General features: G+C 44.6%; 2 protein-coding genes across 4 annotated transcripts; one reads left to right on the top strand and one right to left on the bottom strand.

The window, feature by feature from the left end:
• Positions 1–308: 308 nt before the first annotated feature.
• On the top strand, positions 309–5,704 carry GTF3A (general transcription factor IIIA). 2 transcript variants are annotated; one of them, XM_072850440.1, is made up of 9 exons: positions 309–598; positions 976–1,070; positions 1,600–1,696; positions 1,887–1,975; positions 2,918–2,991; positions 4,251–4,334; positions 4,747–4,976; positions 5,078–5,137; positions 5,400–5,704. In XM_072850440.1, exons 1-9 carry the CDS (start codon positions 407–409, stop codon positions 5,559–5,561), a joined length of 1,083 nt encoding a protein of 360 aa, XP_072706541.1. In that variant the 5' UTR covers positions 309–406; the 3' UTR covers positions 5,562–5,704. The 2 variants fall into 2 exon arrangements, with proteins under 2 accessions (XP_072706541.1, XP_072706540.1); XM_072850439.1 differs by having other exon boundaries at positions 311–598; positions 976–1,076.
• MTIF3 (mitochondrial translational initiation factor 3) lies at positions 5,689–12,445 on the bottom strand. Of its 2 annotated transcripts, none has more exons than XM_072850441.1 (4): positions 12,320–12,445; positions 8,562–9,022; positions 7,180–7,325; positions 5,689–5,901 (listed from the first exon to the last, which is right to left on the bottom strand). In XM_072850441.1, the coding sequence occupies exons 2-4, from the start codon at positions 9,019–9,021 to the stop codon at positions 5,689–5,691; spliced, it is 819 nt and encodes a 272-aa protein (XP_072706542.1). In that variant the 5' UTR covers position 9,022; positions 12,320–12,445. The 2 variants fall into 2 exon arrangements, with proteins under 2 accessions (XP_072706542.1, XP_072706543.1); XM_072850442.1 differs by having other exon boundaries at positions 12,316–12,437.
• Positions 12,446–12,894: the final 449 nt, after the last annotated feature.

Here is a 12,894-nt window from a genome sequence, read left to right as displayed (position 1 = left end):
TCTTCGTAATCGGATCTCCTCTGGTGTGCGAGATGGCTCCACACCAGAGAGCAACAGGGGGTTTGTGTCTGGCGCATGAGGTAACGCAGAAGGGACCGGGACCTGGGCTGCTCTCGGGACCAAGCTCGCAGGTGAGGAGGACGTGGCCCCGTGCACCTCTCACAGACCCTGAGCCGACGGTGAACCACGCAGAGCCACGACAGCTGCTCCCCGCCGGGTAACCGCAGCCGCGGCCCTGCCGAGGCAGGCAGCCACGGGGCGCGACGGGCCGGGCCACTCCCTCCGCTCCCGCCAGACCACGCATGCGCCCGCTCGGCGCCGCGCCCCGGCCCCCCCCCCGACAGGCGCGGGGACGGGGGGCGGGAGGGGACATTGCCCGCTCGGGGGCGGTCACGTGCCCTCCCGCATGGCCGGGGAGCGGGCGGCGGGGAGCGCGCAGGAGGGCGGGGGGGCCGCGCGCGCCTGCTCGCCCGCCGGCGGCCGCGGCGGCGGGAGCGCGCTCCCCGCCCGGCCGTTCATCTGCTCCTTCCCCGACTGCGACGCCACCTTCAACAAGGCCTGGAGGCTGGACGCCCACCTCTGCCGGCACACGGGCGAGGTGAGGCGGGCCGGCCGGTGCCGGGCTGCCGGCAGCGCGGCGGTGGCCTGAGCGAGCAGCGCCGAGGGGTTCCCGCTTGGGCCTCCTCGGCGGCAGGGGAGGGAGGTTTCGCGGACCGAGGTGAGGGGCGCCGTGCCGGGGCCCGGCAGGCGGGCGGCGGCCCGCGCGGCTGGAGGGCAGGGCTGCCCCGGGCCCTGCTGGCGTGGGCCCCCTCGGGGGGATCGGGCGGCCTGCTTGGGGTACCCAGAACAGCGCGGGGGGCTGCGTGGGTTTGTCCGAAACACCGCCGGCGGGACATCCTGCTGCCGGCGGCCTGCTGGAATCGGCCGACCTCCCTGAGGTGTGGTTTGTCATCTCCGAGCAACCCTCTCTTGCAGAGGCCGTATGTTTGCGATTACGAAGGCTGCGGTAAAGGCTTCACGAGAGATTTCCACCGCGCTCGACACCTTCTTACGCACACTGGGGAAAAGCCGTTCGAGTGAGGCCAAATTTTTTACTTCTTAAAATGGGTTACGCTTGTCCTTATGGAAATGAAGGGGAGTAAAAGCTGATGTGTGGGTGTTACAGAGCATGATTTGGTGTCACAGGTGCTGCCATAACGGTGTGCACACCGGGTGCGACGTGGGGAATCTCCTTAGCCTAACACCTCCTGTCTGGCAGAGATCCGTAACAGACGCTTAAAGGAACGGGCAGATCTCTCCCTAGAATACAGAATTAAAAGAAGGAAGGGCAGTTATCTCCTATTACTAAGCCCTTAATAGCCGCATGTCGTGGCTTAGGAGCTAGGAATTCCTATGCGTTTTATTAAAAATCTCTTCTGATATGTTTTCCAGTGGCTTTTGATTGTAACTTAGCATCTGGCTTTTCGTGTCTTTAAAGCAAATTTTTATATTTGGGTTGTGAGTGTCCGTTATTCTTTGTGTATTCCTCTTGTCCAGTGATTTCTGTACCTGCCTAATCACTGTTTGAGAGTGATAATAAAAAATGCAGTTTGTTTGCAGGTGCACAGCTGATGGATGCAATCAGAAATTTGGAACAAAATCAAACTTAAAGAAGCACATAGAGCGCAAGCATGAAAATCAGCAAAAGCAGTATGTGGTGAGTAATTACCTTTGATACTGTGGAGTGGAGGTTAACAAGCTCCTCTTTGTGTATCTAGTGAAATACTTTAACTTGTTATTATGCGGTACTTATATGAGTTCAAATACTGTGATTGGGATTTCAGTAAACACATGTGGACTAGGCTGTCATTATTTGGCCTCTAATGATAACTTAATTTCCTAAATAGTGCGACTTCGAAGGCTGTAACAAGTCTTTCAGGAAACATCAACAACTTAAAGTTCATCAGTGTCACCACACCAATGAACCTCCCTTCAAGTAGGTGGATAATTTTAATAATGAACTTTAACAATTCCATTTAAACGCTGTAGATGGAAACAGGTGCCTTTTCTCAACCTTTTCATTGATGTGGCATTTAAACAAAACTGGCATAAATTTGTAGTCATGGCTGCATGTACATTTCTTGTACTAGTCCTTTGCTCAGTAGTCTGTTTAGAGAAACAGTCTTGGTGCTCTGTAACTTCAGCATTCCAGACATTTTCTTAGGATTTATTACAAGTTCACAGGAAAAATAAACAAAAAACCCCAGTTTTGAGTTCACACAGTCTGAAATATAAGCATAAGAGCTTGCACGGTATGAAAAATGCAGCTACCTCTGTTTTCCAGCAAAAAGCAGTGGCTTGGCTAACATAGAACTGAGTAGTAGCTTAAAAGTGAGAGGCTTGGATACCAGTCTGAGAAGCTGTGCATTGCAACTCCATTATTTGGCACATCAGTGTAGACCTGATGAAAGCAAAGTTTAGTCTTGTATTTCTTACAGGTGGAACATGCTTTACAGGAGTGTTCCACTTAAGAGAAGTGCACTAGTATGGCTGGGTGACAGGCACAGAAATACTGTCAGTGCTCTGCTACTGCTCTGACTGCTAGATCTGTACAAGCCACTTAAACCCTCCACTTTCTATCTCTCTTTTATGTTTGAAGAGCCTACTGTGTGGGGAGGATATGAGGCTTGATTCTTTAGCTGAAGCTTAACCTCCTGTATACGTGGAAATCGTACTATAGTTTTAACTGTCGAGGGGATCAGAGTCCTCTATTAGAAACATATTATGGAATTTACTTTTACAAGGGGTGGGGGGACACAGAACAGACCTCTAGGCAAGGGGAAACTTGGATTATTTTGTCCACTTTAATTGTTCTTGAATTAAAGAAAAAATATGTGGATGCAGTGAAAGAAATTAAACCAGTGTACTTTATATGTAGATGTAATAATGAAGGATGTGGAAAGTACTTTTCTACTCCAAGTCGACTAAAGCGGCACGAGAAGATACATGAAGGTAATACAGTTTTTCTTCTTGCCTCAATTATGTTTTAGCAAAGGAAAAAGGACTTCTTCCAGTACAGATGTATGTATGCAGGGATGTATGACAGACATGAAAGTATTCTGGGCCTAGTGATCCAGACAGACAGAACAAGAACACCCATTTTGAATAGTCAAGTGGGATACAACTGCAGGGCATTGCAGTGTTCAGTTACAATGTACTTGTGGCAGGCTGAACAGAGCTCAGGATTCCTTCAGTCATTTCTTCTCCTACTGTGCTTCCTTGTCAATAATCCATCTTCTGGAAATGGGCTAATGGTTAAGGCACTAGCCTAGACCTCCAGAGGTTAGGATCAGTTGCCAGGCCTGCCATAAATTTCCTATGGAGCCTTGGCAGAACCATGTAGGCTTGCATTTTTAAAGTTATTAATGTACCTATGTGAAAGAGATTTAAGTGGAATCGTCAGGAGGTGGTCATGTATGTTTGAGTTAATCCTGCTACGCTCTTATCCATTCTTTCAGTATTGTTGACAGCTAACCTGCTTTCCAGTGCTAGAAAAAAAAACAAACCCGAGGGCCTAGGAAGAGTATCCAAAATCTGTGATTTGTACTGTGTTCTTTTCTTAAGATGGGGACTTGTTCGTACTTGTTTGACCTTCCCAGTCCTGGGATTTAAATAGTGTTGACTTTCTGTGGTGCATTTAAAAACCATACTGTCTGCTTGATAGAATGGTAGAGTCTCTTTAGACTTGGGAATATTACTGTATGGTCAAGATCTTATGTTTTTAATGTAGTACAAATATTTATATAGAAATACTATGTATTTTTACACTTATTTTCATCTGTTTGAGTGAAAATGTATGGTGGGTGAGGAAGTAGTTTTACTGAAGCAAGGAGAGATTTCATAAAATCATTTAGGTTGGAAATGACCTCTGCAGGTCATCTACTCCAACTCCCTGCTCAAGGCAGAGTCAGTTAGACGAGGTTACTGAGGGCTGCGTCCAGTCAAGTTTTGAATGTTTCCAGGGGTAGGGATTCCACAGCCTCTCTGGACAACTTGTGTCAGTGATACAAGGTTTCTTCCTTAAATCTGTTAGGATTTTCTCATGTTCTAATTTCTGGTCACTGCCTCTTGTCCCATCACTGTGCAGCATGGGAGGAGAGGAGGAATACCGGCCTTTAATTTTCAAACACTGAAAGTGGATTTCCCCCTTGTAAAACTGGACTGTGTTTGCCAGAACCTTTGCAATTGTAAACATTTGCCCTGTCTAACAGGCTATGCATGCAAGAAGGAAAACTGCTCATATACTGGAAAAACTTGGACAGAGCTTCTGAAGCATTATAAAGAAAGTCATACAGGTAAACTCCAAATGCTTTAGTAAATAGAACTTAACTTTTGATGTGAATAGGAAACAAACAGCTAATTTGAAGAGGAGTATTTGCTGAACTCATTTCATCAACTTGTAATTGTGTCTAGACAAATTTGTTTACTAAGACTTTATTGGTAAAATGGCTGTCACTCTAGCTAGACCTTTAACTGATGAAAATGCTACTCAGCATACTAACTTTGCTTTGTGATCCAGTTAACGAGAAATTGTATAATGTAGCATTTCGGATCTGGATAATTCATACTGCATTATTCTCTTCCAGTCTCTAAGTTCCTTGCATTTCATGTGAATTTTAGCATTGTTCTAGAGGACTACTAGGGTTTGATTTTGAGCTCCTGTAAGAAGCTGTTAATTTATACTCTGCCTGTCTCTCTCCCAATCAGAGCCAATAGTTTGCAATGAGTGTAACAAAACTTTTAAACGGAAAGATTACCTCAAGCAGCATCAAAAAACACATGCTGTGGAGAGGGAAGTCTGCCGATGCCCGAGAGAAGGATGTGGGAGAACTTACACAACTGTATTTAACCTTCAAAGCCATATCCTCTCTTTTCATGAGGAGAAAAAACCATTCTCTTGTGATTATCCAGGCTGTGGAAGAGTGTTTGCAATGAAGGTATGCATTTTACACTGTCCTAATCTGAATCACATAATCTGAATCACACAATCTGAAATTAAAAACCTAATTTTCCCTCCCCCCGCTCTTTCTAACTGTAGCAGAGCCTGGCAAGGCACACAGTTGTACACGATCCTGAAAAGAGAAAGCTGAACTTGAAAGTAAGTTATACTCTTGAAAAAGTCCTCTCAAGCATACCCTGTCACTTCAGAGGGTAAACATTATGTGTTTTAGAATGTGACTTCAAGCAGGAAAACAGGCCAGCTATCTACTTAATTTGGGAGATTATTAATTTCTGAAGCTCCTTTAAATACTGCAGTGCTGGCCTACTAAATTAAATTTATTCTTCTTGTCCACCCCCCCAGTAGTAGTCTTTGCTCCACAGATATGTTAAGTTGCTAATTCTGGATTTACTTCTGCCAGGCAAAGCGTTCTCGTCCTAAGAGGAGCTTAGCCTCTCGTCTGAGTGGCTACATTCCTCCTAAAACGCAGCCAGGAAAGGATGTGGTTGTGACAGAAAGCAAGACAATGGATAAGCTGATGGAAAATGAAATACCAACTGTTGAAATTCTGACTCTGCAGTAAAGGTTAACTGAGACAACTTTCTTCATGGAATGACCACTGCAAAGCTCAACAATAACTTTATTAAGTTTATAGTCCTTTTTGTTTTTTTTAAATAAGAAATTAATATTGTTTACAGCTCTTCATAAAGTCACTGATGCAACTCACTTGACTTCAGATCTTCATTTTCATCGTTCTTTACTGTACTGTTTTTCTGTTTTTCCATCTTCTGGTATGCTTTCAACTCTTTGTCAGACATATGTCTCAAAATACAGGTACTCACTCCTTCTCTAGTAACTTTTGGCTTGGAAAGATAAGTGGCTTTCTCGGAGACAGTCTCCAAAATCTGATCAAAAAGCATGAACTGAAAAGAAGGAGAAAAATAGGGACTAAATGCACAGACACAGGTAGAAAAGTGTTTCAGGCTGTTCTGTAATGACACTGTCTCCTGCTTGTGGTTTATCTATTAGCTGAAATGAGCTAGTTGCTAGTCCTGGTTTGAGCAGTTCAGTTTGTCCTTTTCTAACCAGTGGTTCTTTACTCATGAGCGAGCACATTGAGGGAAGTCACCAGAGGGATTAAGCTATTTTCTAACACTTAGGTTGATCTCCTGACTCATCCTGTTTTGCTGTTTAGAGATGTCTGTGAAAGTGATTACAACTGCATCTGACTCCTCCCCACCCTCCTCTTCCACTAGATTCGGGCATAGTATTGTGGGGCTCTCTTCTTAAGGGGCAGTATTGTTCTAAGGTTAGCAGAAAGTGGTAGTATTGAAGTGAGTGATACAGTGCATTCATGTAACAAGCTGAACTCTTAAACTCATAATTAAGCTTTTAAATTTAAGGACAACCTAAATCTGGACTGTGTCATGAAATGTTCTGATCCCTCCCATATCCAGTTCTTCCTCCTGCTACCCTTTCCCTGTGCATTCAACTTCCTACAAAAAGTTTTGTTCCTTTTGGATGAAATGATACACATTTTTTTTCCAGCAATTTAGTAGACAGACTCATCAAGGAAACCTAATTCATTACCCACATTAAAAGCAAAAAAAAAATCTTACATGGAATCTTTATTAAAAAAGTCATTTGTGCAAATGACAATGAAGACCTTTATAGATGTTTACTTTGCCAGTCTTGGAACATCATTCCAGTAGTTTTCCACACAGCAGTGGAAAACTAACCTTGGCCACAGTTGCACAAATGGATCTTCAGAAGAACAGTTAGGGAGGAGAGCTAATAATCCAGCTAAAATACAGCATAAATAATCCAGCTAAAATACAGCAGAATTTTTTTAAGCCTTACTGTTAAACTTTTCAGTGAGTGAGCTGGCTTAAGGCATAGACAGGAAAATTTCACCAGCCCAGTTAATAAGGTGGTACTGCAAAGGAGTAGGAACTGTTTAGACTCTGCTGTCAAAGCCAGTATTGTAACTGCATTCTTAAGAAAGCATGGTATTTGAATTGTCTCTATGGGGCTATTTTTCCAGAACTGCAGTGTTTGAACAGATCCAGCTTAAGGCAGGGCAGCCATTACTTTCATGGGACCTACACCTTCTCTTATTTTATCAGTGCATGACATATTAAAAAATACTAGTACACCTATTTCATGAAATTGATTGGTCCAGTTTTCAGGAGTGCACTTACCATGTCTGTATTGCTATCTTTTGCTTGCCGGATGGTAAGTTTAACATGGTATTTCTTTTCAATCCACTGTGCTATCTGTTTAGTCTTGGTCTCCAAGTCGTTCTTGGCAATAGCTGAAGAAAAGGATAACTCCTTCTGAACCATCCCTGTTTAAAACAGAACTAAAACTGTGTTGGCTTAACATCCGACAAACCCGTATTAGTTGCTCTCTTTCAACAGCCTATGGTGCTTTGTCTGTTTAAGTCCTTTCCCCCATGCTGCTTCCTCATACACAGAGCATCCCAATCTCTCTGTCTCGGCATGCACCACTCTCACCTTAGAAGGTGGCTTCTTGGTATCTCACACTCACTGCCATAATTGGGAGACTGAGTGCATGTTTGAGGCACGCAGGGAAGTCTCTTCAGGGTCAGAAGGCTTAAAGTATTTTTATTTTAATTACAATTTGTTCATACCACCCACAATGCAGGTCTAAAAGATAAATAGGTAAGCATTGGAATTAAAGACTTAGTGTGCAAATTCCTACATTCTGCACATAGTATAACTGAATGTAAAAGCTTTGAAGTTAGACATCTCTTCATCTTGAGCCCATTTTCTTGAATGGTGAAGTCCAATATTCAACTGGAAGTATGATGCCTTGTAATATATTTGAACAGTTTATGGTCTCTTCCTCCTTAAAGATTCTCTAAAGTAGTTACCATTTGAATAATTTTGTAGTTTCTTGAGCAGAAAAACTCACTACCACAATAGCGCTCTCCTCTAAAATCAGAACTCTACCCAAGGCACAGATACTTTCATTAGCCTGAGGATAAGAAAAGAGGATACAAGGTCAGATGCCTTTTCCAAAACCTGTTTGCTAAACTCAGTTTGTTAAACTACTGGAGCAGGCTGACTTAAGAAAAAACACTGAGAAGTGCTCAATATTGAAAAAGTTGTTCTCTTACCCTGTCCAAGAAAGGGCTCCAGACTTTGTCTTCCTAGCAGCAAGCTAGGAATGACTATGGGTGACAAAATTATATTGGTGTTTCTGGTGCTCTGTTTGTAAAAACTGCCTCTCACTTTATACCTTAGTAAAAGAACAGAAACTCAGTGAGTCTCATGGAACCAGAGTCTAGTTATATTCACTTAAATAAAAATAGATTTTTTAAAAAAGCTAGCAGATGCCAAAATAGTAAATCCTGAGAAGGCAACAGAAGCCTTCTCTGTGGAAGCCTAGACTAATCCAAAATTTTATTTTCACCACTGCAAATCCATAATAGCATGGACTGCAGTGACATTGCTTTGGATTTACACAAATGCAAAGAAGAGGATTTAATCTGCTGAAACCACTTTTAATGCAGCATTTTTCAAAGCGCTTACTGTTGTAATTTCAACAATGTACATACCTGGTTTTGGACTCGCTTTTTTGTTCTCTGCACGTTTAAGCTGTTCTTCATGAATCTGCTGCCCAGTCATTAGTCTGTATACAGGAGGTTCTGCATTCTCACGAAGGAGAACTAGTTTCAGGTCATGTTGATCCGTAAGTTTGAGTGCCTCTGCTCGGTGCATATTTCCCAAGCTCTCTCCATCCTGGTTGATTACATGCAAAATCCGATAGGGAATTCTTCGCCCAACGCTTCCAAATGCTTTCCTTTTTGGGTCTGTGTGAGATTTTTCAGCTGTACAAAATGGTTGAGTAAGTCCAAATACAGTTGACTTTCTAGGGTCAGGTACCACCATCCAGAATGGAGAAAAGACCCCCATTTGTGGTGTTTGTGTCAGAAGAGTACCAAAGAATCTTTTTGCATATCTATTCTCATTTCTGATTGCTTGACATAAAACTTTTATCATGCAAAAGGTAGTCATTCTGAGGAAGTAGGGAAGAAGAAAAAACAAGTTACCCCCATCAGTCAGATTCTTCTAGTTGTATTAGAAAGACTTGACTCCAGTTCAGTAAACCCTAGTCCTTAAAACTATTCTTTCAAAAAGATGCATGGTGCTACTATACAGAATGAACAATCAACAGTAATTTTACAGTAACAGAGGGCTTTAACCCAGAGAGAAAATCTGACAAAGGAACAAAATTTGTGAAGAGTTGATGTTGTCTTCAGTATTTTAAAATTTGAGCCTAAACTTTAAAGAATCCAAAACTTCTAGTTCATTTTTCCTCACAAGAGTATCTACTCTTACACAGCTTTTTTGTGTATAGAGAGATTAGCCAATGGTTAAGAGGGAGAATTTGTTGTCAAATAAAAAGCCATGTCACACTTAATATTTTCAGTCCAGATTTTTTTCATGAAGTATCTAACACTAGGACTTTCTGCCTCGTTCTGATACTTTTCTTTGGAAACTGTTTAATTTAAGCCATGTTAATGCAGAACCATGCTAATCACACAGTGATTGTGCAACGTCCGTCAGCACCCATCCCAAATTCTGCAGCCTGACTCTTCTATGTTTTGGAATTTAAAAGCCTTGACCATACAGAGTAAGACTGCCGTGCAAAATCTGCACTTTGGCATTAAAACATGGCAAAGTGACCATTACTGTACTTGAAAATGTGGTTTATCCCACTTTTGAAAACTTCCATAGCTAGCATGCAACTTGCTTCTCACAGCATTGACCCCAAATTGTTTATTTTTCTCAGTTTTCCAAATATAATTTTGTGGAAGTAATCCAGCTAGTTACTTGGTCTTATATGGATTCAGCACTAATATAACTTCAGTAACCTTAAAAAAAAATTTTTTTAAAAAAGTGTCTTCACTGTCTTTTAAGCTCAAGTTCCACAGATTCAGCCACGCTTCAAAATGGAAACAGTGCCTTAATTTTAAACCTATTTTATCAGATATTTAAAGTATTGACTGACTTTCCCAGTTTTTCACAAACATTAAATTCAGGGTGGCACATTCCTATTTATAGTGAGCCAATTTTTTCCAGTTATCAAAACTATTTAGATTTCTTACATACAGAAAGCATGCACCTAAGTAGCATTAATTGTTTGGAAAGTGCAATTTACTGTAGGCATTTCACCCCAACCATCTAATAAAAACACCGATAATGATATTTTTCTTCTTCTTGAATGATGAAAAAAGCTTGCAGGAAAGAAGAGAAAAACAGAGACACAGATAAGACTTGCTTGCAATACATGGACGGGAAAATAAGCAACACATTCATATGCCTCAGATCCCCAGTTGCAAATTAAAATTTAAATAAATTGTTACAGACATCTATCCTGGCATGGTACTCATGAAGCTGTAGACTTTCAAAACTGAAATACACCAGTGCTTGAAATTTGAAGACTAGTGAAACTGATCTTTGAGACATTCCTTCCATTATAATTTTTTCCCCATTCTTCCCTGGTTCATGGAGTCCCCCCTGGCAATTTTGGTACACCTGACCATGATTTGCATTTTGTTCAAAACTTCAGAAATTGTCCTTTTTTAATAGCTGCAAAAACTTTAGAAATAAAGAGCAAACTGTGGAGTATTATCTGCAGTTTTGGTATTCCATGTTTAAAAGGCAGCAAATACAGGAAAAATCAAAGATGATACAGGAAACCAAAACCAGGTCATACCAGAGGAGTTGGCAAGAGCGTGACTTCTTTTGCCTAGGAAGGAACGTGACTCCACTCTATATATACGTACATATATATATATATGTATGTCATTGTGTAAACATGTATCCATGTGCATACATACACATGGAGAAGGTGCAAACAATTGGCAAAGATAAGGAACTATTTATAATTCTAAGCAGTGTTGGCCCAGGAACAAGTAAAATGACCTGCCTGTGAATAAACTTAGTCTGAAAATGGGGAGAGTCTGGAGCCTGGGACAGACTTCAAATTTTAGCAGTAGGGACAAAGCCAACAGAAAGTGCTTGAAGAGGTACCAGATCCGTTCATGAACAGGGCAGTCTGACTCAGCTGTGTGCTACAGCAGGACCCTGAAGGCAGCTAGCCACAAGGCACAGAAGAGAAACACCAGGATATTCACAGCAGAGTCTAAAAACAGCTGGTAGAGCTACCGTCCCTTCCTGCCCTGGGCTCTGCCTCTGCCAAGTCCAGAGCAGAACCACGGGCCCGGGGAAATGTAGCTTTTTCTCGGCTGCAGTGATGGCCCTACAACTAAACACCCACTGCCAACACAAGTATCTTCATGCGTCATCAGTGTAGCCACACAAAAGCTGCAAAGTCCTTATTTTTGAAATGGTTTCATCAACCAGCTGCAGACTGCACACTGCAGACTTACAGACCGTAATCTGGGTATCGCTGGTGCATTATAAAATACTATAATTACATTTATCTTGCATTCAGAGAAGCCTGTCTTGCTTTTGTCAGTTACCGACTTCTAAAACTAAGTAATAGCATCACAACAGTGGAGTAATAGTTTATTTTAAAGAAACGTTAGTCTTGCTCTGCTAAATACATGGTTTTGCCTTTATTCTCCGTTCTCTGTTGCTATTTAATAAATCCTGCCTTAACTGTCTGAGAAAGAAAAGGACCCTTTTTATGGAAGGATTTTTCTTCCTACAGTGTAGCATGCAAGCGTATTTTGCTTTGTGCACTTCCATCAGTTACACAGCCCATGTATGGGCAAGGACAGCTGACTGTGGGGAGCTCCAGTGAGCAGGCAGGCTACCCGCACACCGGGAACGGACACCGGGAACGGACACCGGGAACGGCGGGACAAGCGGTCGTTCCCGCACTGGCAGGGCGCGTTTTGCTGCCTGTGCGAGTGCTTCGGTGCCTACAGCTACGTGCGCTTGCTACGGGAGATGCTTTGCACCTTGCAGGTGTTGCCGCCGTGTGTTTTCCTGTGCCGTCTCGTGTAAACACACGCTGAAAAGCCGCTATTTTAATTTTATGCGCGGATTTGTGCGGGGCGCAGGGAAGATGGGCTGCGCGTGGGTGCGCAGCCCTGCGTGACTGTGTTTGTGTTCCCGGGTGTGCGTGTCGGGGAGGTCATCGTCTGTGTGACCCTGTGACCGGCTCCGTGTGACCCAGGCCGGTTGGCGCGTCGGTGCAGGCGGGCCCCGGGGCAGCGGCGGCTGCGGCCTCGCTGCCCGGAGCCCGCCGGGCCTCCCGCGGCCGCCCCGCCCCGGCCCGCAGTGCCCCCCCCCGTGCCGGGCGGCTCTTACCGACCGACCGACCGACCGACCGACCTACCTGCCGGCCCGGCCGAGCCGAGCCGCCGGCCCCGACCCGCCGCAGCAGCCGAGGATCCGGCCTAGGCCGCCGGGAGGGTGGAGACTGGCCCGCCTCACTCCCTTCCTCTTCCTCTTCCTCCTCCTCCTCTTCCTCTTCCTCCTCCCGCTTCCCCGCCTCCTGCCTGCCCGGGGGGGTGCGCGCGCACAGCCGTGCGTGCCCCCGCGTACGGCTGCGCGCGTGCCCCGGTGCGTCGCGCGCGTGTGTGTGTCTGCGTGGGTGCGTGCGTGCCGGCCTGCGCACGTGTGCGGCCCTGCCCGCACCCCCGCATGTCAGCGTGAGCCGCGCGTGCTGCCGCACGTCTCCACGGCGGTGCGCGCGTGGCTGCGCTCACCCGCTCGCACCGGCATTGCTGCCTGGCTGCGAGTGGGGCTGCGCGCCCGTCCTCGCGCCTGCCTCCGCGTGCGCCTGCGCCTTGCGCGCCCCTGGCGACACAGAGGCGTACTGCGTACGGCAGTTCGTGTGCTTGGAGAGGTTCTGTTTCTCTAAGGGTGCATGCACTCGTCTCTGTATCTGCGTGTTCCTCTCGCTGCGTT

Source organism: Ciconia boyciana, chromosome 1 (genome assembly GCF_034638445.1).
Source record: "Ciconia boyciana chromosome 1, ASM3463844v1, whole genome shotgun sequence".
In the NCBI taxonomy this organism is placed as follows: Eukaryota; Metazoa; Chordata; class Aves; order Ciconiiformes; family Ciconiidae; genus Ciconia; species Ciconia boyciana.
Note: the sequence above shows the minus strand (reverse complement) of the source record. Positions and strands in the feature narration are given on the sequence as shown.

What these genes read in the sequence shown, in the direction of transcription:
- GTF3A (XM_072850439.1), top strand. Translation starts at nt 407, where the DNA reads ATGGCCGGGGAGCGGGCGGCGGGGAGCGCGCAGGAGGGCGGGGGGGCC. An exon ending in TCTGCCGGCACACGGGCGAG is followed by an intron (nt 599 to 975) that starts GTGAGGCGGGCC and finishes CCTCTCTTGCAG; the next exon opens with AGGCCGTATGTTTGCGATTA. An exon ending in ACCAATGAACCTCCCTTCAA is followed by an intron (nt 1,976 to 2,917) that starts GTAGGTGGATAA and finishes CTTTATATGTAG; the next exon opens with ATGTAATAATGAAGGATGTG.
- MTIF3 (XM_072850441.1), bottom strand. Translation starts at nt 9,021, where the DNA reads ATGACTACCTTTTGCATGATAAAAGTTTTATGTCAAGCAATCAGAAAT. An exon ending in AAAAGCGAGTCCAAAACCAG is followed by an intron (nt 7,326 to 8,561) that starts GTATGTACATTG and finishes TGTTTTAAACAG; the next exon opens with GGATGGTTCAGAAGGAGTTA. An exon ending in AAGATAGCAATACAGACATG is followed by an intron (nt 5,902 to 7,179) that starts GTAAGTGCACTC and finishes CCTTCTTTTCAG; the next exon opens with TTCATGCTTTTTGATCAGAT.